At 41.9% G+C, this 25,271-nt stretch overlaps 1 protein-coding gene across 1 annotated transcript; it reads right to left on the bottom strand.

Moving 5' to 3' along the window:
• Positions 1-971: 971 nt before the first annotated feature.
• On the bottom strand, positions 972-18,221 carry nuak1a (NUAK family, SNF1-like kinase, 1a). Its single transcript, XM_036576822.1, has 7 exons — positions 17,561-18,221; positions 11,717-11,837; positions 7,912-8,063; positions 6,375-6,440; positions 6,143-6,262; positions 4,613-4,745; positions 972-4,211 (listed from the first exon to the last, which is right to left on the bottom strand). Exons 1-7 carry the CDS (start codon positions 17,786-17,788, stop codon positions 3,181-3,183), a joined length of 1,851 nt encoding a protein of 616 aa, XP_036432715.1. The 5' UTR covers positions 17,789-18,221; the 3' UTR covers positions 972-3,180.
• Between the last annotated feature and the right edge of the window lie 7,050 nt (positions 18,222-25,271).

Raw genomic sequence — 25,271 nt, 5'->3', positions numbered from 1 at the left:
TTACACTGACTTAGTGAAGTAGGTAAAGTAGATATTTTCCATCTCCTGTAAAGTTGTCATTTTGGAGATACGAGGTTAGCAACAGCAATACATTATATATATATATATATATATATATATATATATATACACATACATACATACATCATCTAAACCGCTTATCCTTCTGGGTCGCGGTGGGGTGCTGGAGCCTATCCCAGCTGTCATTGGGCGAAAGGCAGGATACACCCTGGACAGGTCGCCAGTCCATCGCAGGGCAGACAGACAGACATACACATTCACACACTCACACCTTGGGGCAATTTAGCATGTCCAATTAGCTTAACTGCATGTTTTTGGACTGTGGGAGGAAACCGGAGTACCCGGAGGAAACCCACGCAGACACGGAACATGCAAACTCCACACAGAAATGACCCTGGTCGCCCGGCCGGGAATCGAACCCAGGCCCTTCTCACCGTGCTGCTCCATATATATAGTTCCGACATTGTCTGAAAACAAGCATGTATGTGCATGTGTCTGTCTCAGAACAGCAACAGAACAGATTTTAACCCACTCTCACTCTTTCTCTCTCACAGCCCTGTATTCACTCCTGCACCCAGTCAGTGCTGTTAACTGGGAATGGGCTGCTTGCATTTCCTCTATTCAACAGCTCTTAAACATCTGCATGTTTTCAGCTCTTCTTTACTCAGCTTCCTAAAGCCACCCCTATCCCTGCAGGTGTCCCTATCCACAGATATTTTATAGCCACTGCTCAGCCTTCTCATTGTTTACGATCATATGTGGGGAAGAGTCAAGCATAGAAATACACATGTGCCAGGAGAATGTCATTGCTGGGTGACAGATCTGTTTACGTAGCATCTTGTTTCATGCAGGCTGAACTGTCACTGGAAACAAACAAGCACGTAGCCTTACACAGCACAGTCTTCAGGCACACAGTGTACAAACACATCACATTCTGCACTCAGAACATATGGCAGCGGACCGTAGACTTTTATTAGAAGCCATAGTGTCTTGGATTGAGCAGGGACATCGTAGTCCCAAATACATCATTTATTTCCATAGCGAATGACAAAGAGAAGCTGTTTGTCCAATCTAAGACATATATCTAATCATACAACTTATTAACTTATACTTATACAACTTTATAAATTCATACATGTTCAATTAATATTCAGAATGTGGACAATCTTTTGTCAAAGAAGGCACAAAACAAGACATTCATAGGCTCAAGGTTAACAACTTCTGTATGCAATAAAAACAATGGAAACAGCAATAATTGAAATGGCCATAGCAATAATGTACAGTCATATAATACAAGGAAGATTAAATAACAGTAAATTTAAATACATATAAATACATACAGAATATCCAGTTAATTACTGCAATGTGAAACTTACCCTAGGTGATAAATATGCATTAACATTTTTTTTCCAGTTCAGCAGATAGAGAAGCATGGCATTCTTTTTTTATTCGATTGCTCACTTATATTCAGTCAGGCTATTCCCTGCCATGTGCTTCTTTCTGCGGCCTGTCATCTGTAAAGCACATTTTGTCTTTGAGTGTGGCTTTGAGCTTGTTAAAGCTCCGCTACTTCTCCACTAAGCCGAAACACTCTCACCCATTTGGATATTCAAACCCAAAAGCAGAATGTATCAAAAACAACAATACTAACATAGTATAACATTTACCACTGTGGATCCAGTTAAAGATAGTATTCCATGTCTGATAAACAGAAAAAAAAAACACTGCACAAACACAATACTCAGAGCGTCTACTGTCTGTTATTTCAACTCTGGAGCTCAAGCGTTCAGACCTGAACCTGACCTTTATTGCATTCATAAAACCTTGTTTTCATGACCTGTCACCTTTAAACTGTACAAACATTTCATTGCACTGATATTCAGTAAAAATGGTTTCGCCTATTCCCCTCTTTTCAACGGCTGTGTTGTTGAAACGCAGGGTGTTCCTGCACTGGATTTTTCTCCAGGTTACACCCTGTCCACCCACCACAAACAGCACATTTAAAAGGGTCGGAGTACAAGCAGCAGTGCTTGAGCCAAGCTACAGTCCTAATCACTTGGTGACGCAACCTCTGACCCTTATATGTGCCTTCTGTTATGCAAGTAAAACCAAGCCCACAGGACGCTGACAATCTAATACTGGACAGGTTCCCAACTCCTGGAGAACCCCATGTCCTACACATTTTTGTGTTTTCCTGCGCTAACACACCCACTTCAACTGAGGAAAGGCTTGGTAATTAGCTGATAAGTTGAATCTGGGGTCTTGCGAGCAGGAAAACACTAAAAATGCAGGGCAGGGGGTACTCCAGGACCAAGGTTGGGAACCACTGGTCTACAGATTCCTCATGTAAAGTTGCAAGACTAATCTGAGTGTGCAGGGTATTTTCTGACTACGTTCTTATTTTTAACACCTTCATACTGAATGTGAACAACAAAAATCTTAGGGCAGACACAGTCTATTTATCTGCTCAATGCTTTGGGAGGCACACTTTAACATCCTTCGCCTGTGTTCAGTGAGACATCTTTTGTAACATATTCAAGTATTATTTGATTTCTGGGTTTAAAATGGGCTCTTCCAAGAAAGGATTTAATACATGTACTATTATCAAGTTCTAGATACAAGATGGTATGTCACCTTGTTTCACAACATCTTTATAATGTATATTTGCAGCACTGCATGACCTGTACAGAGCATGAGTGATGACCAAACACTGATGTTCGTGGCCATGTTGTCTATGCCCACTGAAATTAAACCTAAATAATAAACATTTAATAGTCTACCAAAATATTCTATTTTTTGTGTGCTGTATATAATGACACTCATACCCAGACGTATCACGTTGAGGAGGACACTCAGTAAGGTGCTTGCTTCATTCTTTGTGGTCACTGAGTTGAAAGTGAGAACATCATGAATATTTACTAACACAAGCTGATGTGTTTTAAATCTAAAGCTTCTGATTTCCCTTCTCTCAGTGTGTAAACATAATGTCAGTGTCAGTGATTGGATGAATGGTCCATCAATCTGTCCTGACTGTCCGTTTCCAATTGTCCTTTCACATATGTTCATGTGTGGGTCAGCAATGCTTATCGGACAGGGGAGGAGAACATGCAGCCCACACTCTCTCAAACACACTCTCTCTCACTCTGTATCTACCCTCCTCTAGCTAAGCTGGCTGCTAATGCTCAGGGCCTGCTGGTACACTTGGGTCACATCGTCCAGGTCTCCGAGCAGTGAGAAGCTTCCGTTGTCTCCAGGAGATCCTGGGGGGCTGCGGTTCACCTTTGCACCGTGGAGAGGGGTGACTGTCTGGAGGCCCCTGAAGCCGGCCATCTGCAGCAGGTCCTCGGCCGAGAGGCAGCCCCTGATGTTGGGTTTTGGGGAAGAGTGTGGCCAGTCCACTCCCATAGAGAGCCCCATCTCTTCACCCACAATGCTGGAGGGTCTGCTTTGGCTCCGAGAAAGGCCTGAGTCCGCTGTGGAACCTTCCCCATGAACACCAGCGGTTGGGAGGGCACTGTGCGCAGAGTACTTCCCATTCCTCTTGAGTATGCCCTTCCTCGCCACCCTCTTAGGCGGTGAGCCATTTGGTGGGAGCACCACGCTGCCCCCAAGCAGTTCGGAGGACTCGCTGCGCTCAGGAGATGAGTAATAGCCTGACTCACGCTGCTGGCTGTTCTTCAGAATGCCCTTCTTGGGCAAGGAGGGCATTATTTTGGCTGGTGAGCCACCCAGAGTGTCCTCCCTCTCTGGACTGGAAGTAGACTCAACGTCTTGGTAGCAGATGGAGCGGCGCAGTTCCACTTCACACAAGCTCTGCGAGCGCTGGTCTCCACTGCTGGCCCGCGTCTTTAGGATGCCTTTAGGCCTCTTCAACCCCGGCTTCTCCTCTGGAACGGACCTGGTGCCTCCATCGTTCTCCTTTGAGGATTTCCGGAGGCGCCGAGCTGGAGTGAGTCCAGTGTTGTTGGCAGCAGGATCAGCGTGAGCTGCTTTGGTGGGCTGAGTTTCGGTGCGGTTTTGCCAGTCAATAAAACGGGCCAGCATGGGCGAGCTGTTCTCTCGCTGAGTCTGGCAGTCACACACACTCGTTTTCCAGCCCCAGTTCACCCACCAGTGGTTGGCGATGTCCTCCACTGTGGCTCGACGGTCCGGGTTTACCATCAGCATCCAGCGGATCAGGCCGCGAGCGTCTGATAGACAGACAGAGTAAACAGAGCTGAGATTAACAGACGGTACTGATCAAAGACCTTTGTAAACCTGTTATCTGCATGATGTTTTTACAACAGGCATGACCTTAACCTGCTCACCTGGCAAGCAAAGAGCTTTTATAAATAAATAATACAGGAGGCACAGAGCAAAATAAAACTTCTTAATGACATATTCAAACTTTTATTTAAGGCTATTATTATAGCTAGGCTAACTTGGAGACTGTTTTCTAGCTATGCTAAAGCTTCAGCCATGAGATTATCAAGAACACTGTAAATACAGGAGCATGTTACTCTGTCATAGCAAATCCAAGTTAATTTGTTCTTATTAAAATGGTAATGGTGAATATTTTGTCTTAGTATGAGGTAGTAGCGAGCACACACACCCGATGACTGTGGTGGTTCCCTGTACTCCCCTTTGCTGATTTGCCGTATGAGCCTTTTGTGGTCTCCTCCATCAAAAGGCATTGTGCCATACACCAGAGTGTACAGCAACACTCCAAGAGCCCAGCTGTCAACCTGCCCACACAGAAGAAAACATACAAGATCAATACATCTGTATAAAGAAAAAGACTAGGGCTGTTCACATTTATGTAATCTGGTTTATAAGACTATTAAAAATAGTTTGGGTCATTTAAACCAGCTGAAAGGCTGTCAAGCTTGTTTGTTTATCCAAAGGTCACTTGTATTTGAGTAAACGTTCTGGATCACTCCTCATGCTCTAAGGCCATAAACAATAAATCTGTGATTTGCAACTTGGCTAAATTCATTAAATGCAGACTGTTATTTAGTGTCTCCTCATATTTGACATAATCAACCCCACTTATCTTTATTAACCTTAAATCAAAGAGAACAATAGTACATAAAACCATATGCACACATAAATCGTCCTCATAATGTCCAGTCTCACTGCACTATGGCTTAAGTGTTTCTGATAGGGAGCGCCGTCTTTTGCCTTGCTGGCCCTCCGCTGATTAGTCAGAGGAACAGTCCAGCAATCAGTTGGTGTTAAAGGGAACAATAGCTGATTAGAGCACAGGAAGGTCCACTCCCATGACTGCTGACCTGTCTGACCCAGAGGAGATGAGAGGACCTCTGTGATTTTTGGCCCAGATCCACTGATCCCTGAGCGGGGACGAGAGCAGGACACAGCCTTTCCCATAGACCAATGAGACTGTTATGTAAGAACCACAAATAAGCCAGAGGCATGTAATGTGTGTGAGAGAGCAGGTATTGGATTGTACGCATTTTGCAGGTCTATAGTGTGTCTGAGTGTGAACATGTGTTTATGTCTGAAATAAGATAGGAAAGGCTAAGAATTCTGATATGCGTTGGATGCATTCCTGTTCTTGGACAAGCCTTTTCTTTTTAGCTACTCGCTGATGGAACAGAGGGACTATGCTTGGGTGCTGCATTACTGCTGACATCCTGAAAATAGTTGGGCGATTAGTCCTCATTCCGGCTGGCAAAGTCTCTGATTGTCTAAAATACAGGAAACTGATGCCTGACCGGGTCCTTAGACAAACTCCTCGCCTCCCCGTTCAGGGAAAGAGAGCGAGTTTGAGTATGTACACTTCCTCTGGGACACTATCAAGGAACAAACTCATTGTTGCCTTTGCTGCTCTTTCTTTTTTGGCCCTTATCACTCATGTTAATGTACAGTACTGTACGTCTGATTGGGATTTCCCGCTCTGAGTGGAAGTGGTGGAATGTGGTTATGATGTCTTATCTCAGAGTTGTTTGTTTTGATGTTCATTTTTAGAGAAGGCCAGCTCATAGTCTGGTTTGAAAATAGCAATCTTGTGTTAATGAAAAGGTCTGTGGTGACTAGCTGAAGTATATTTTGGATGTCCTTGGCATACGGTTACATATTTAAACACACATGGGTAGAACAGTCTGGGTGGAGTTAGGCTTACCTCTGGTCCTCGGTATGGCCTCCCATTTACAATTTCAGGTGAAGCATACAGTGGGCTGCCGCAGAAGGTTTGTAGAAGCTTGTCTTTGTGGTAGAGGTTGGACAAGCCAAAGTCGGCTATCTGGAAAAGGAAAGATTCTAAATGTAAGGGAACATTCTAAAATGGGAAAAACTAAATTCTCAGATATAAATATATACTTTGAGGCATTTATGTGAAATTGTTCTGAGCTTACCTTTATATTACAGTTGTCATCCAGTAACACGTTTTCCAGTTTTAGATCCCTGTGCACCACTCCATTCTGAAAGACATCACCAGCACCATAAACTCTTGTGTTTTTCACACAATCCTGTCAAACAACTGTCCAATCATGACCCAGACCATGTCTGGATATCATCGTCATGATGGCATATTTACTTTTTCATACTGACTTTTCCAAAATGCATGTGTCCCCCATTAAGATACATCTTTTGTTATGAACAAATGTTCTGATGCCCATTTCTGAATCTGGAGTGAATCTCTGAATGCACTGTAGAGCTTTATTTCACATGTGTCCCAGCAGAAAGGTCAAGGAAAAGTAGTTGTGTTTTGTGTGGGAAAGAGCAAAGATGCTTTTTGGCTGTTTAGCGAAACACTTTGTGTGTTTCAAATCAATTCACCAGGGTGACAGCATGTGTTCATGCAAGCACAAGCACACACAGACACATACTCCCTTTCCCACACATACGCACATGCTACACCAATCTGTATCTCGCACTTTCCCCGTTCTGTATAAAAACTGCTCTGCCTCGACCTCCCATCCGTCGCCCTGGCGACCTCTCAGCCAGATCTGATGTGCTGTGGTCAGCAGGGCCATGGTTGGAATCCCCCAGCTGAGGAGCTGATGACATCATTCGCCCAGCTGCACTGACGTTAAGAGCTTCTCTGTCCAGAACCTGCTATGACCTCCGTCTAGCAGACGTGGCACTTTTTTGCTGGGGTTTGCTCTAGTCACTTCTGACAAACTCCTAGCCCAGGGGTGCAGAACACCGGCACAGTTTGGTGATTTACCTGCTCAAACACACCTGATTACATTCATATGTTAATTGCCAGATTTAGTGGGTGTATTTGAGCACACTTCCACACTGTGCTGGACACCGGCCCTCCAGCACCTGAGTTGTGCACCCCTGTCCTATTATGATTTCAGTAAAACTGGTTTCTGATCAACATCTACCCACGTGGTCACTAACGTATGAGATGAGAATAAATTGATGAGGTCCATATGCTCCAGCGCAGTGGTCACCAACCATGGTTCTGGAGATCAACCTTCCTGCAGAGTTTAGTTACAGCCACAATCTGCCAGACCTGCTCTAGCTAATTAATTATTCTCTGAGCCGAAAGGGAACAAGAGCCCCCTCTCCCTGGCTCATCCACCATTATGGAACATGGGGCAAATTTAAAGTGGCCTTGCCACAAGCCAGAGGCGGTGCCCAGGAGGCGAGGCTTGGGACTCGCACGCTGTCCCCAACTCCCTCACAAATTTCGTCTGGGCTCCCACGGCCGTCATCGGGTCCCAGAGGATGGGTGCATGCCACAGTTACTTAACTATAAATTAAATTTCTAAAAATCATTAAACAATATAAATGCAACCTAATGTTCTCAAATAACATTAACGAAGTATCATGAGGAGCCAAAATTGTTTTAGATAATTGGACACAATGAGCTTAGCTCCTGTGCCACACACAAATGTGAGGCGACAGAATGACAGTTCCAGGCGGAGTCTTGCCGCTCACCTTGTGACAGTGGTGCACCGCTGAGACGATTTGTCTGAAGAAATGTCTCGTCTCTCTCTCGCTGAGTTTCCGCCGCTCGCTGATGTAGTCGTACAGCTCTCCTTTGCTGGCATACTCCATTACAATCACAATCTTATCCTTGTTCTCGAATACTGCGTGCAGAGACAGAGAGAAAGAAAATACGCACACTGTGATTACACTGCTTACATTCTTTACGCTTGATTATCACGTTAATCCTTTTCTAGCAGTCAAGCTGGGTTGAATACCAGACATGGGGAATCAGCCTAGGCAGCTTGTTTAAATGTGCCAGCTCCAGCCTTCATTTCCATTTGTAACTGATTGTCTCTTATCCGGGCTCATTCTAATTGATTCTGTGCTAGGTTTAAAGCAGGGCATTTCTGCTTCCTGCCGTGGCTAAGGGCCATGCTGCTGATGTGCCAGTGTATGGGGTGGCAGAGCTCCAGCCTGTCTGGCTTCAGTCATGGTCACACCGATTAGGAGCTGCCGCAGGCCTCGCGAGCTGCCAGAGTTAACAGGTGCGAGGTGCAGAGTGGGTGCGTGTTTGTGTGAGAGACAGAAAGAGACTAGTGAAAGTGGCTGCAGAGTGATGAGTACTTATGTAAGGCTGTCCTGGGACAAAAGTTATTGTACAGTGTATCACTAGACCACCACATCAGTCACGTCCGCTCATGTCGCATGACACACACACAGCGTTGTCCTTTGGCTTTACACATACAATTACCTCAGTACTGATCTGATTGAAGTGAAATCAAATGAAATATAATTTGGTAGAATCAGCTGTAAACAAACCCTGTTTTCTGTCACACATTTCTCATGAATAAAGATGCTTTACAATAGGGTCAACAGTATAAACATCACATAAACAAAGACAGAACATCAGTACAGTTTGGAATCAAAATAGGAAGACAAATCAAACCATAAAAAGATGAGGGCCATTTCATCAGGAGTGAGAATAGTGAAGGCATTAGCCAAAAACAGCATTTTGAGCATGGTCTTGAAAGAATCAGCAGAAAGATTATAGATTGCTCAGTTTGCACAGTTTAGGAGACCCCAAAAGCGTCAAAGCATGGACAGTGATGTGATCATTACCAAAAGACTTGAGAACTCCACATAAGTCCTGTAGGTAAAGTAAGTTCTCCATTCAATTATTTCCCCTTGCATGGACAAAGTGAGATCATCTCCACGGTGACTCGCTTTTGTTTACTGCTCGTGGGAAGCAGGTTCCCATGGCAGTGCTTGTTGGAGCGCACAGACAACAAGGATTCCCACTGATGAGGTGGACTTAAGCCTAGCACTAGTTGTTAGTGTGCAAACAGCTGGTCAGTGAAGAATTTCACCATCACACTGCTGCCTTGCAAAAAGCATTTAGATGGTCTGAGCATTGCTGACCAGTTGACAATCACATGTTGCAGTCTGTTTTGGGTCCAGGCGTCCAAGTATAGTTGGAGTATATCTCTGCACCTACACATTCACTTCTTCAGTCAATTCAGTGGGCATCTGTAGAGGTCCTCAGATCACCATCTGTTCAGCCTTGGGTAAAAGTCTTTTATCCCCTTAAACTGAAGTCCTATTATGCACTTTATTTTAAGCAAGATGCACCACAGTACTGTGTACCGAACATTTTATTTTGGCAGAGAGTAAAATAGTGAAAATATTGTTTTTTTTGTTTTTTTTTAATTAACTAGGCCTACAAAGAAAGTATCACAAACCACACTTGGCTCCCTTGGCTCTTCTTTTCCAGTCATTACTAATGCACTGAAACAGCAAATCAAACAGCAAAAAACAGACTAGTATGGTATAAGAGGGTTGTATGTTTTATAAAAAGCCAAATAACAAATCCAGTTTTTAGTCATGGTCCAGCACTTTCATTGTGATGCATCACTAACGTTAATAATTCAGTAACTACTTTGAACTGTTTAGTAACTACTATGAAACTGACATGTAAGATATGTAGTTATATTAAAGTGAGGATTTAAACTGTGCAGTTTAAGGGATTAATAACGGCAGCGGTTCTACTCTTTGACCTGTGGTAGCTGTCCAGCCCCCTCCACTGCACTGTGATTACCTCACTCAAGCTAATCTGTTTTAGCCACGGGTGAGTGGGCGCACTCTGTTTCGGCACCATCTCCTCCAGGGTCTCAGACTGACGCCAGATCAGTATAATGGCCCCTGACTGTGGGCACGGTGGGACTCCACAGCCACTGCGTCTCCCTCTCCTTCAACAGAGAGGCAGAGGAAGCCTTCAGCTTGGCCTTGCTTGGCAGATTCTACAGCGAAGTCCACCATTCAAAAGGCAGGATCTTTAGACATTCCATTCAGCATCCATTTCAAAATGCCCTAAATTAGGTGAAGGAAATATTTGTCACGGAAGATATACTGGCCTCTTATGTTTTGAGTGGTTCGCTCTTGTGAAGGTCAAGACTGGGTCATGTTCAATGGGGGTCTGATTTATGATTCAGTATTGCGCCCTTTTAAACATGCTGACGGCTAGAGGGCCTTAATGGGCCCGTTTCTACATCTGCCGCTGTTTTCACTCCCGCAAGACGTTTACACCATCAATTTGGATGTTGGTGGGTAAAGGTCTATGCCCATGGGCTCCCAGGCCTTTCCAAGACCCAGCCAGGCCACAGTAACACAAAACATACAACATAAAGACAGACATTTTGTGAAAGTTAGAGTGTCTTGAACAGATATAGTCATTTTAGATGTGATTACTAAAGCATGCTCAATTAGCCTGCAATTAATTTCCATAGAAAATCCTTTTCAGCCTGCATTTATTCTATCTTTAGAAAACTACCCACCTTACTAACAGTTATTTGATGAAGGCAGATGCAGTATTAACACAGGAAAGTGTTAGACCTTGAAGAGAACAGACCAGTCCTTTGTTCGACCCACTGTGCAGTGTGTGATTATTGTCAAGATGGTTCACTCCATGAGTTATGAATGGTGTAGCAAAATCATTTGAGTCATACAGACATACAATGTGCTATAAACATTACTGAACATCTTGAGAACACTAAACTGGGAAAGGAATTATGATGTACAAATGGTGACAAAGTTAATACATTAATTAATTACTATATATCTTTTTTGTAGTGTTACTCTTTGCACCATCTATAGCTGCAGCCTAAAGCCCAGCTGCTTGTGCTACTGTTCCGAGACTGTAGACCTAAATGGCAAGTTCCACTGTTACGTCTCTTGATAAAACCAGCTATTGTCATAGTAAATTTGTTTATCAGTGAAGGATGTAAAGTCTTAAGCAAGCAAACACACTACAGATGTGAGTAATACCAGTAACGTTAGCACAGCCTTTTGCCAGACTACACTAGACAGACAGTGGTTGTGGAAGAACAATGGATAAATCTTCCAGCACAAAACTAACAAATGCAACAACAAAATGGGAAGCTACAGAAGGTAGCATTCATAATATAACGTAGCGGTTTGGGAGTGAGAGGGCTCCTATTGCAGAGGGAGCTAAAACATGCAGCCACTGTTGCTTGTTTTCACCCTACTGCACGTCCACTCTATGTTCACATAAGGAAAAGAACGTTACTGAATTACTGAAAGTAAGAAATACGTTCTAATAAAGCTTGTTTTGTTCACTTTGTCCACTCATACAGCTGTAACAAAGTGTACTTATTTTTATAGTAAAGAAAACTTCCTTTAATTAATCGTCATTAGCTACACAAAATGATGTGTTTAATCACGATTGATTATTCGATATGTTTGACAGCCCTTACCAGTACACACCCATACTGATACAAAAACACATTCTCATACTGACCTTCGTATATTGAGATAATGTGTGGGTGGCGTAGGGAAGACATGATCTCGATCTCTCTGCGTATGTGAACCATGTCCTGTTCATCTTTGATCTTCTCCTTACGGATAGACTTAATTGCCACCTGAAAAGCAGAAAGAGAAACGACACCTTTAGCTTTCTATGTTGCTCACCTAAATAGCAATATTACACATAGAAGTTGCTATTTTCAGGTAGCCACTTCACATGTGAGTTTACATTATGGTCAGTTAGAATAAATCCAGAGAAAATTTTCATCCCATGTGTAACGATATAGATTCCTCCCTTCTGCTGTGCCGACACTCCTGCTGCCTCTTTTTGTTGATTAGATATTGACTGGTCCTTAAAGTAGCTGACTGATTGATCATCTTGACAGATGTGAAGTATAGAGTGATATTGATTACACCATCTGAGGTTAAACATTTCTGATGAAACATGTCTGTGTTTTAGGGGCTTCCCAGCTGAGCAGCACAGGGGTCATGGATCGACAAGGAAAGCCCCGTTCTCCAATAGCTTTACAGAAGATGCAAAAAGAGTGAGGTAAGGGCTTCCTGTCTCTAAACAGCATACTGGGTGACTCGTTGGCTTTGTCTTGCTTGGAATTCACCGGTCAACACTTTGCAACAGTTCAAACCAGACAATGCTGAGACTTTGTGGTAGCCAGATCACATATCAGAGATATGGTATGTTAACATTGGCCCACATTTATCAAGCATCTCAGAATAAGAGCACTCATCTAAGCTCGGGTCTTATCAGGTCATGGAATTTTATTCAGTGTTAGATAAAAAGCATAAGCTGATCCTAGAACAGTATTATTACTCCAAGGCGTTTGATAAACGTGGGCCGTTGTTTGGCTTCAATGACTCAGAACATTTGAATATGCTCTTTGTATTCTTTTCTAAATGTAGCAACCCAGTATCTCTAAATAGGCTGCAGAGCTGAAGTTTTGAAGTTGTAGCGAGAGCGTCTAACCTTGAGTGAAAGTAGGTTCCTGAAAGGACGAGGCGTCTCAGGAGACCGTGCGCCACGGAAGTTATTATTAGCCATTCCATTTCCACACTCCCTAAACTGAGGCTAGCACAGATCCACATCCAGCTACAATTCAGTGCGTCAGCCTCAGGCTCCTGTGGCTGCTTGCATAAAACATCTTCAATATTTATCTTATATACTTAAGGGATATATTTATCTATGCTAAGAGGTGTAGTTAAGTGCACTGCAATAAACATCTTAACAGACTTTTTTGTTTGAGGTTATACTTAAGTGTTTCACAGCACTGTGTTTTTGCAATTGTCAGTTTAAGTGATGATGTAAACTTAGGGTTTAAAACTTAACTTGGCCTTAAAGGTTTTCATTTTCTACTTGCGTATTTCCCTGAAGTAACTTTACCTAGCTCTGTTAAGGTAAAGTCATGTGTATGGAAAACACTTAAAGCCAAAAATGTCTTTATCGTCAGCTTCCTGTCAAATTTGTATGGTTGGCAATACGTGCCACTGAACTCTCTTACTGAGCTATAAGGGAGTGTTTCAACTTCAAGCCAAAGTGGGAATTCGGTGAGCTGGAAGGGTGAAAACCAGGGATTATGTCTACAGGAAGTCTGCTGCATGTTCCTGCGCTGACTCACAGAGCAGGCAGAGGGAAGTGGCACTCAGAGCGCAACTTCCTCTCCAGGCAGAGTCATTCACGACACTCCACCACTCCAGCCTTTTAGGGCAAAATTAGCACAGCTGACCAATGCCCACAAAAATGTGATTCTTTGGAAAAAGAACTGTGCTTGCGGTGGTGATTATATTGGTATGTTCATAATGTTCGGCATGCCTCAGGATGTGTGTAATAAGCTAAATGATTTTATAGGCTTATCAGTAGATAATGTACTCTATCTTTATGGCACAAACGCTGAGATAAGCCCAAATGTGTTCAAATCAGCACCTCAGAGACAATAACCTTCTGCAAACCTGGATTGCTAGAGTCAGTTGCTATTTTAGGCGCTGTTTGATGGACCTAATGTATGTGCATGTGTGTAAGCACATATACTGCGATTTAAAAGTCTGAAATATTATCAACTATTTTAAATATTATAAACTACACAGCAGAAAGTAATTTCGATAACCACCTTCAACCTTTTTTTGGGGGAAAACAAGAAATTATCAAACTATACAAAACGTACTATAAATCTTTTTCTAATGTTGCCTCAAGGTCACGTTTGAAATATCAGCTATTCCGTATTAATTTTATATTAATAATCATTCTCAGTGCACAGCTTTCCCAGTTACTATGGAATTAGAATCATTTTATACATGTGTCTGCAACAGAATTTGTATATTGAAATACAGTGACACTCAACTTTTAAATGGTTCTAAAAAATACAGTATGATAGAATAGCTGTCCCTTTTAGACCTGACCCTAATTACAGTGAAAGCATAAACTCATTAAAGTCACATTGCAGCCTGCAGCCAGGCCACGCTGAGGGAAGCAGACCCAGACACGCCCGCGCAGGGCTGTTAGCCTGGGCCAGCCAGGGCTACGGATCATTAAGCAGGGCTGCGTTTGATGAATATGCCAGCTGGCTTGAGGCTTCTCCCAGTTCTAAGCTCAGTCTAAAGGAAGGTACTATCACTCTTGCACAACAGACCAGTTCATTGTTTGAGCAAGACAGACAACAGGTGTGCTGTTTTTATCTGACTGGCAGTTCAGGAGAAAGACTATACGCTGATGCAGTGGGCCATGCAGGAAGAGTGGATTAAGCTTAGGGCAACCACGTCACACGAAATTACACACAATACATCTCCAGTGTGGATGTACAGAAAAGAATGGTCTCTTTCTCTCCCTCTATTTCTCCCTCCCTCTCTCTCTAATGCATGCACATACAGGCACAGATATACTTTAGGACTCGATACCTGGGAAGAGCAGTTTACAACAGGACAATATGATACTGTTATCATGATTAAATACAGTGTCATGTATGTGACATTATGATGTCGTAATAAAAAGTGTGATAATGTGCATCATGAGGATGTGACAATGGGTATAACAGCCTATCTGGTGCTTTTTAACATGAAAACTTAAAAGAACTTGTAAGAAAACATCATTGCATTCAGTTTTTAGCATCTTTATATGTGGCACTACTGTTGCATTGTGTGTTTGCATTTATAATAATGATGTCTTTAAAATGCTGCGGTATTAGATTTTAGCCATATCCTAGTTCCTTCATGTGTCCCTCTGTTGTCAGCCTGCTCCTCTCCTTCTCCTAGGAATCTAACACATATACAGGCTGTCCATGTTAGGTAGCACATAAATAGTGTAATTACTCTAGTTAATCCATGAGTTTGAGTCAAGTGCCTGTTAGGATGATTCCGTCATTCCTTAACCACCACTTAGACTGGAAGAGCACACTATGAGTCTGAGAATGCACTGTGTCTATTACCTCAGTCAGGTGAGTTTGCTTTGTTTATGCACATGCACGCACGTGTTAGAGCGTGCATTTTTTTGTGCTGCCCCCTTCTACAAAGTCACTCTGTTCTTATTTACACCAAAGAGCCTCTGAGTGAGAGGCATTAAGACAACAGGCATTTATTGGAACGTTCAACAAAGACTTGCTGCACTCTCTCACGATTCTCCCTCACATCAGCTTCTTAGCACACAGACGCCAGACAGACAGAAGACTCTCAGAGACATAAAGTGTTTGTAATTCCCCCCAGCATTCCAAACAAGTGGAAACTTTTTTTCCACCCTCTTACCATGCCAGCCCTGGGGCTGGACTGGAATAACAACAGAAGCATGTGGGCTTGTGCCCTTCAAAAGATGTACATCAACAAACTACAGGAGTCTCTCACAGAGTGACTGGTAGAGCACTCAGACCCTTCTTTGCGTTCACAACAACACTCTGTAATATGTTTGTGTATTTCGGCATCATGAATCTGGCATCAAACACTACCATCCAAATAATCACTGGTGACCAGTAGTTTGCAGGTAATGTTGCCTTAGACTCCTTGTTTGCAGCGCTGGTTTAAAGGAACAGCCCAGACACAAGCATTTTCAAAAAGAACTGTAAAGCAATAAAACCTCACACCTCAGCGCGAGCAGGTGCTGGCATTAGAAAAGACATAAAATCACTTGCACTCAAATCGACCCAACTCCGCGCTTCCCAAGATCCAGCCCTTTTCTTAGGATTAGTGTACTGACCTACTTTCGCTAAAGCCGAAGTGGGTTATCCCAGTTTTTGACCTATCTTTGCTTATGTCATTTCACAGGAGGCTTGTGCCTGAATCCTAATTCTGCATCAAGTGAAAGCAGTAAGCCGTGAACCTTTCAGAGGGGCTCAGAACACTTAGCTACAAAACACACATGTGTAACTGGCATTAACATATTCAGCATGCTTCACATAACAACCTTTGACCTCTCCTGTAAAACACATTGGTTGCCTGACCCTGGGACGGAAGAGCTCTTGCCCCGTGTAACTGCGCGTGTAACTGTAGTCATTAAAACTGCTTCCATAACATCATCCTATGTAGATCTGGACAACCAAAAAGCTGTGTGCTGTCCCCTACACCAGTGGCCAGTGGTTCCCGACTCTAGTCCTGGAGTATCGCTGAACGTTTTGGTATTTTCCCTATTTCAATACATCTGAATCCACCTTTCAGCTAATTAACAAGCACTTCATGAGTTCACGTGTGCGTGTGTGTGTGTGTGTGTGTGTGTGTTAAGAGCAGGAAAACACTATAATGTGCAGTCCAGGGGGGATTACAGGTTCAACTCTGAAGGGAGACATTTCTGCCAGAAAGTAAACACAAAAACGTGTTCTCAAAAGTCACGTCAATACTGGTATCTACATCTGTAAGCCCAACCGTTACAACACCACTACAGCCAGTGTGAGGAGATCCAGAATCTGCTGGTAAATGTAAAATGCAAGGGGAGTTGAAGTCCAGTGTTTTACAATCCTGGGCACATATTTATTAAACATCTCTGAGTAGGAATGCAGTTCTGGTAACAGCTTATGTCTTTTACATAAGACCTGAGGAGAAATAGATGAACTGATGACAACTAAAGATCCAGTCTTAGATACTCTTACTCCAAGATGCTTGATAAATATTAGGTCCTGTGGCCACTTGCATTAAACATCTTGCATATTTATCTTAAATTGCTATAGTATGGAGCCCCCAAGGTAACGTTGATTTATTTTTTAATGAGGCATGGATACGAACTTATATACTGAGGCCACAAATAACTATATTGAGGCCTTAAGTTAAGTTTTTCATAAACCGTAGCCTCAGTATATTTGTGGCCATTGCAAATGAAGTCTTCAATATAGTCATCTGTGGTCTCAATGTATTAATTTGTGGCCATGCCTTATGAAAAATAATCACCATGTCACCTTAAGGGCTCTGTACTTAACTTAAAATAAATACTTAAGTACTTAAGGGATCAGTTTGAAGCTGTGAATTTATGTTAAAACTTTTCAACAGTCAAAAAAGTGTTAAAACATACACTTCGAATCTGAAACGCAATTTACTTGAGGCATTTTACTTGAGAACAGGACCACTGGTCCTCACACTGTACAGTTCAGTGTTCTTCGTTTTCTAACACGCCCTCTTTCTCCTCATGAAGGATGGTTCAGGTGAGAAAACCTTCTATCTCCGAAACTGCAGCTCTACAGAGTTCAAATGTCTGTTAACGTAACGTGATTTTCAAGTTCATTCGTACTGAAATACTCACACAGCGCAAACACTCGTTTTGAACTGAGGTTTAAACGGAGTTCTCGTGACAGTGATGTGCGGTGCAGGTGGGCTGTATCTGTATCAGGTCTGTGAACGCGTGTCGCTGTAACTCACTCACCACTCGGCCGGTGTGTTTCTCCACAGCTTTCTTCACTTTCCCGTACGTGCCTCTGCCCAGCGTCTCCAGCAGCTCGTAGCGGTGCTTCAGGTTGTGTTTGTGGTGGTGTTTCTTCACGCTGGAGCCTCTCCTCAGCGCGAGGGCAGGCGGGACTTCACCCGGAGGAAGGTCCACAGGCAGCGGCGTGTCTGCGGCGGCCGGCTGCTGCTCTCCACAGCCCGGCTCCATTCCTCACTCACTCTCCTCTCCTCAGAGTCTGCTCCGCACTCACCGCCGACACGCCTCGCTCATGTGTGAATACGACGGAATATTCACTCCAAAAAGCGCTGAAAATACTCACTTCAGTGTCCTGAGGCTCGTCAAGCCGTGTGGTTATCTGTTCTAACCGTCCGTGCTGGTCTAAAGAAGTCAATGTCCTGTAGCCGTTCTGGCTAAACTCGTTTCTGTCTCTTTTTAACAGCTAAGAACAGCAAACGCGCTAGTTCGCCTTCGGACTCCGTAGTTGTGAATGTATAAAGTCCTCCTTCTGGCTAAAGCGGAGTCGCGTCCGGCAGCTCGAGCGCCTCAGCTCGGTGTGAGGGGAGCGGCTGCTGCTCGCATGTGGAGGGAAACAGTGGCACGCTGAGCAGCTTAACTCCAGCGGCCCGAAGCCCCCTCCCTCCTCAACTTCACTCTCCCCTCCTCTTCTCTACTCTCCAATGTAAATGAGAGGAAAGCTGGCTGAAGGCGGGCTTTACAGGCCCCACTTACCACACTGAAGTATGTCTGTGTGTGTGCGACTAGTCTTTCTGTGCTAGTGGGGATCTGCATGACATCTGCATGAACAGATGTCCTCACTAACAAACGCGCCTTTTACTTTTAAAGGGCTCATTTCATGGAAAATGCGACTTCCTTTGCCTTTTTAAATAAAAGTGTTTAATGTAGTAAAGTTTCAAAATGTACCATTTACTCCCCTGTCCATACCGTCCAGCTGCAAAAACAGACCCTTTTGAATCCATTGTTTTGTGATGTCACAAAAACTAACTTGTTTACATATATCACCCTATTCAGTCCACAGCAGCGTAGTCCGCCCACTGACACTGAAGTTATAAGGAGTTTTGGTTTTTGAATGGTTGCTCTGTGTTGTGCCTCAATTAGAACAGTGATAATTCACATATGTCTTATATGTGTCTTAAAGGTGCAGTAACAAAAGCCACCTGGTTAATTTTTAGGGGCTGGAAAATGGTCTTGAGGAAAATTTGTGGTATGTAAACCCGCACAAATGCCATAAGTGGACCTTGGGAATAATTAACACATACAAAAAAATCTAAGATACAGGCCCTTTAAATCTCTGTTTTGTGTATGTGTGTGTGTGTGGGCTACTTGTTCTGTACACCTACAAATGCACCCTTTTAACTTGGACTTTTAAATTGAACTGTGTTGTGTGTGTAAAAGTGAGGACCATATGACTTTGTCCTCACTTTGTCTGTCAGGATCAGGACATTTTAGCTGATGATTAATTGTGATTATGTAAATAAGTGCGGTTCACTATTTTTAATTTTTTGTTCATTTATTTACATATTAAAGTACATTTATTTACATATTAAAGTACAAGCCTAAAGTGGCTATATTAAATAACCTGCTAATTTTTCCTACTAGATATTGAGAGTAGCTCCGAACTGATAACAGACACAGCTCCAGCTCATATAAACAAACATTACTCACTGCTACCCTCCACAGGTGTTATAGCACCGGGCTGAAGTCATAGCTTTTGTTGCCTTCTTAAGAGCCATCTTAAATTCTGCATTCTTTTTGTTGTGATGTAAACACAATTGTGAAAGCTAATGACTGGAAAATCATTGCGGTCAGCTTTATGATCAGGTGATTTTATAACAGTTGTGAGAGGCCTCATCTTCACTTTCAAATATGCCTTTACTTTTAAATGTGTGTGTGTGTGGACTATTTGTCTTTCTGAATCAGTGCAGACCACAAAAAAATTCCTAGAAGCGAGGACATTTTCACTGGTCTTCAGGTTCTCATTTCAAAACATGTTTTTACTTTACAAAACTAACTGTGTGGTATGTCTGTGTATGGTTGTAGTTAGGCTTTGTGTGAGTGTGTGTGTTAGTGGGTGTATGATTGTGTGTGTGTTGGCCACTCTCTGTATTAGTGAGGACCAGATGTCTTCTAAAGAAGTAAAATTCTAAGAATCAAGGATATTTTGTTTGCACTCACTTGAAAACATATACTGGATACTGGTATTGGTACAACAGGAATGCAAGGTAACACCCTCACAATTGAATTAAAAGATGGTAAACAACGTGTGTCACTGAGGTGGCATCCTGAAAGGGCACTGGCATACTTCTGTACTTTTTTCAGATATCTGTGATTTACTGAAGTATTTCCATTTTTGATATTTTTACCTTCATTCTTGTACATTTCAAAGTCAAATATCCATTATACTCCACTACTTTCTATGGCAGTGTGTTGTTACATGATACTCTGAAGTGGGAGAAGACTTGATTTTTAAATCTCACAACCTCTCTGAAGAATTTGAAAGGAGGACCTTTTAACCCCATTTACTAAACCAAAAACAAATCTGGATTAAACAGTGTAGAAGACCACATTACCAATTAAACCTGTCAAAATCACCCAGAACACATGCTTCTGCAGAAAGATGATAAAATATTAAAATTCCAGATGCATATAATCAGACATTTACCCTCCCTGTGGTTCCATGTCCTTGATGGATTTTGATAAAGCTTTTCTGCAGGCTTTACCCTTTATCTTTGTCCTTTTAGTGCTTTTAGGCCGCTGTATGTAGCCTTCAAATGCATACATGAGACACTGAAAATTACTTTTCATCTATGCCTTTCTGAAATTTTACATATATTGACATAAAGTGCTGCCCTGTGATGGACTGGCGACCTGTCCAGGTTGTTTCTTGCCTTCCTCCCATTGAGCACTGGGATAGGCTCCAGCAGCCCCCGTGACTCAGGAGGATAAGCAGTTCAGATGATGAATGAATGTATGAATGATACATGTGTATATACATATGTGTGTGTGTGTGTGTGTGTGTGTGTGTGTGTGTGCGTGTGTACATATAATGTGTGTCTGTGCATATACACATACAGTACTTAACAGACTAAATTGGCTACCTTTGTCAATGTAAACTTAATCAACTCGAGTTCAGACATAGCAACAGTAACCAAGGCAGCTGGCTGCACACCGACAGTTTTTTGTTTGGAAAATATCAGATAGGTGTAATGCTGTTGCCGTGTGGACTGTTTACCAGTGTTGTGTGTATTTGCTCTTTTTCCATTTTATTGGACCTTAGTGGTGTTGCTGGTAAAGACGTGTAACTGGACATTTAGTCTTTACCAGTATTCAAGAGTAGCAGAAGCAGTATGCAGTATGAAATGTTTTACAATGTAAACTGTTTCTGGTTAACACCATTTCAATAAGAATGAAAGTTTGCTTATTTTTTAAACTCTCTGTATTGTGCCTCAAAGGTTAATAGAGATTGTCTTAAAAGAAATTGTCATCAAAATAATACTCCAGTTGTTCTATAAGAATAACTCACTTTTACTTTTATACTTGGGTATGTTTAAAAGCAAGTACTTGCTTTTTTGCAACTGAACTCAAGTAGACAGATACAGTGCCCTCCACAAATATTGGCACCCCTGGTGATCATGAGTAAAATGAGCTGTAAAAACATTCTTAATTGCTTATGCTTTTTTTTATCTTTCATTCAAAATATTAGCAAAATCTAACCTTTATTTAAGATATAATGATTGAAAAAACAAAATCTTGTAGTGATAAAAAATTCTTAAATCTATGTGTGCGATAGTCATTGGCACCCCTAGAAATTCTTAGGAGTGAAATGTAACTGAAGCAAATTCCCATTCATATTTTATGTTTTTAAGTTCGCCTGAGTGATAAGGAACACTTAAGTCCCTCAGTCATCCATCACTATGAGAAAGATGTGCGACAAAAAGTTGCTGAGATGCACAAATCAGGAAGTGACTAAAAGAATGCCCATTTCCACTATCAGGTCAATAATTAAGAAGTTTAAAACAACTGGAGATGTGAGGAATCTGCCGGGAAGAGCATGCATGTCTATATTGACCCCATGCACAGTGAGGAAGATGGTTTGTGTGGACAAGGAATCTCAGATGGGGAATGCAGACATTATTTAGGTCCAGGGGTCAGTATGGCTCCCAAATCACAATCAGACACAACCTATATAACCCCAAGTTGTTTGAGGTGGTTGCCAGAAGGAGGCCTCTGCTATCAAGGACCAACAAACTCAAGTTCCTACAGTTTGCCACAATGTTACTGGGACTTTCAGTGGGACAAATACAAATATCTACTTTTCCCTCGAATCTAGAATTTTGCGTAATTATCAGACTCATGTGAGGTACACAATTGGATTTTTAAAGGGACATTTACATTGTTTCTATCTTTGGGGACAAAAATATAAAAGTACAGTACTTTTTATGACAGTGTACTATTAAAATACATAACTAGTGCTTACTTGTCTTACTGTTGTAGTTAGTTTCAAGCTTAAGATGAAATTAAGTGCACAAACATTTAAACACTTGGTCCTCATAAATTTAATAATGTGTGGGTGTGCTAGAAGAATCATGAATTTCTGAAGAACTGTGGAATGGTATTTTGACAGGAAAGGCCTGCGCTTTTCTCTTGGGATATCGGTGTGTGTGTGTGTGTGTGTGTATTTATGGTCTGTTACAGAAACATTTGCTTTAGTTCAACAGCAGGTCCATTAGTTCCAGCATTCCCAGAGAGGAGACATAGATGTTTTTCTGATCTGTGTTCTGCAGCCTAAGTGCATCATGTCATATGTAGCCTGTGATTCACCTACACTCTGCTGCAAGTTCATGTAGATGCTTAGAGCAAAGTTACATTGAGCTTGCTCTTATATTCTCAAATGGTTAGGTTATTTACAAAGATGCAGTGTAGGGTCCATCAGGGTAAAGTTGAGCTGCACACAAGGACTGGCTTCAAGTGGTTTCATGCATTGTCTTTCTGGCCTCACTAGGTGGTGAATCAGCTGATTATTTATGTAGAAAAGTTGGGTGGCAGTGTATTTTGTAGTGAAGTGGTCCACACAATATTTAAGATCTACCCACTGATTTCCAATGATGTTTAATTCAGGGGACTGTGAGAGCCATTCCCAAAGCTTTAGACTGTCTTTCTTAAAGTAATTTATTGTGAATTTTGAGGCATGTTTTGGATCATCATCCTGTTGTAGAAGACAGCCTCTTTTCGGCTTCACATTCTTGACTCACTTTGTCATATTTGCTTCCAGAATTTGCTGATATTTAGTGGAATTAATTTTTCCATCTACTTATGCAATGTTTCTGGTGCCACAGGCTGCCACACAACTCCACAGCATAATACATTTAACTGCATGCTTAATATTTGGCAAGGTGTTCTTTTCATCAAATGCTGTTTTTTTTTCTCCAAACATTCCTTTGGTGATTGTGAGTTTGATTTTTTGCTTCATTAGTCCACAGGATTTGTTTCCAAAATGTCTCTGGCATATCTAGATGTTGTTGGCTTTTGTGATGAGGTACATTTTTTTCTGAAGCCACCTTTAAGCAGATCATGTTTGTGTAAGCTACAATGCACAGTTGAACACTGCACTACTGTTATGTTTTATCTGTCAGATATACCCTACTGCAGGTCCTTTGCTGTCATATGGGGGTTTTGCTTTGCCTTTCTGGCCAGCATATGAGCAGTTCTACTTGAGAGTTTTCTTTGTCCTCAAGATCTTGCCTTGACTTCCACAGTTCGGACATATCGGACATTGGAAACTGTGAGCTGGAAGCACCTTGCTTTCTTTTATAGCCTTCCCCTGTTTTGTAGACATCAGTTAGCTTCATTTTCAGATTCTCAGCCAGATGCCTAAAGGAGCCCATGGTTGTTGAGTGTTAGCACAAATTTGAAGAGTCAGAGAATTTATTATGCTCTGTAATAGTCATCAGCTAATAGCCTAATAGCAATTCTTGACTTGCCAGACCAGTCCTACAAAGTTGCACAAACTTTTGCATACAATTGAATGGCAACTCTTCTGAGTTTGTAAGTGAATTATGTGCTGTTGTCATCATATCTTCATTAGTATAATGTTAATTTTGCATTTGAGACCTAAACATCGAGCTGGACCTTCTTTTGGAGTCTGTGTGTGTGATGGTAATGCATAAAGATTTATGATCTGGTCCGAAAAACTGCCACCAAATCCGACATGACATCTATGACTTACAAATTATTATTTCAGGCTTTACAGGGTGACTCACAGCCATGCACACACACACTATATTTTAGAGTAATGTTTTTCCTCTGGTAATGATACCTCTTTCGATTTCTTTCAATTTTACCAAAAATATTGTACATAGTGTAACTTTAATAATGTGGATACAACAAATACTTGTTGGTCTAGTTGGTTCTTGGGCCTGTAGTGGTTTGATGCAGTGGTATGATGCATGCAAAAGTAGCCTGCGCCCTCTGAGAATGGTGATATAGTCACATTAGTGGAGTGGCCTACTTAGGAACTGGGAGTCAGTTACTACTAAATTTGGCAGAAATTAAAAATGCATTAATTTTGGTCCACATAGTTACTAATACAGATTTCTAACCTTACTTAGATCACAGACCCAACTCAAAAATAACTGCTTATCCTCCTCTTTCTGTTCCATGACTACTTGACATCCAGCCACCTTCACATGAACTTTTATGTCCTTTATTGTATACAGTTGAACTTATAAATGGAGCAGCTCTTTATGGAGCAGTGCCCTCAAGTTGCTCACCTGTTTTATGTTACCTCAAAACTGTGTCCAGGACCACAGGAACTGACCTCACATCCTCATGTTTTTCCTTCATTGCCTGTTGCCATGGTAAGACCATGTCTGGTTCCAGTTCTATGCTTACTTTTGTGTTTTGATGGTTAAGCATGTTTATGGGCATGGTGAAGTAAACGTTCTATGGTCATGCTGTTAATGAAAGCAGACTTCTCACATATTTCTGTCCAACAGTGTCCTCTAGTGAGTTAAGAAAGGTTTGCATAGTCTCACCTCCTTGACATCCACAAGCATTCTGTACTGCAATGGAGAATTGTTCGGGATTTGCTGCCATCCTTTGAGGAACCAACAGCAACACAAGAGTAGATCATATTTAGGGATATTTTTCCACCACTAGAGGCTGATGAAGGTGAGATGTAAGCCTCACACATTAAATAGATTGCTGGAATGAATAATATTCTGCTTATAATCATAATGTCTTGCACCTTTCTTCTTTTTTTCTTAATACGCACTTCCAGAGGCAGTTCTCATCAGATCTCTACCCTCCCTTTACCAAGGAGTCCAGTGTTTTGGTACTGGTCAGTGTGTGATGACACACTGGCCAAAGAGCTGCATGCATTCTTTATTGTTTATTTATTCACCAGAGACAATGCACATTAAAGTACATAAAGGAAATGTGCTAGAAATGTGTTGTCTGAACTGTTGTCCCTGAAACTTGATGCTATTAGCATAGAAACAATGAGCAACGTACAAAGATAGCACTAAAATCAATCAAATGCTAACAAAAAACACAATTAATCAATCAATCAATAGTTAAATAAAAATGCAGGCAAGAATATACCGATTAAGCCTTGGTAGGAAAAATAAACCTGAACTGTCGTGAATATATTGTAAACTGACAGAGATTAGAA

This window comes from Colossoma macropomum, unplaced genomic scaffold (genome assembly GCF_904425465.1).
Source record: "Colossoma macropomum unplaced genomic scaffold, Colossoma_macropomum, whole genome shotgun sequence".
NCBI lineage: Eukaryota > Metazoa > Chordata > Actinopteri > Characiformes > Serrasalmidae > Colossoma > Colossoma macropomum.
Note: the sequence above shows the minus strand (reverse complement) of the source record. Positions and strands in the feature narration are given on the sequence as shown.

Excerpts from the sequence above, each read along its gene's own strand:
- nuak1a (XM_036576822.1), bottom strand. The coding sequence starts at position 17,788 with ATGGAGCCGGGCTGTGGAGAGCAGCAGCCGGCCGCCGCAGACACGCCG. Across the intron at positions 8,064-11,716 it reads CATTATCTCAATATACGAAG|TATTCGAGAACAAGGATAAG; the intron begins GTCAGTATGAGA and ends CTCTGCACGCAG. Across the intron at positions 4,746-6,142 it reads GGCCATACCGAGGACCAGAG|GTTGACAGCTGGGCTCTTGG; the intron begins GTAAGCCTAACT and ends CTGTGTGGGCAG.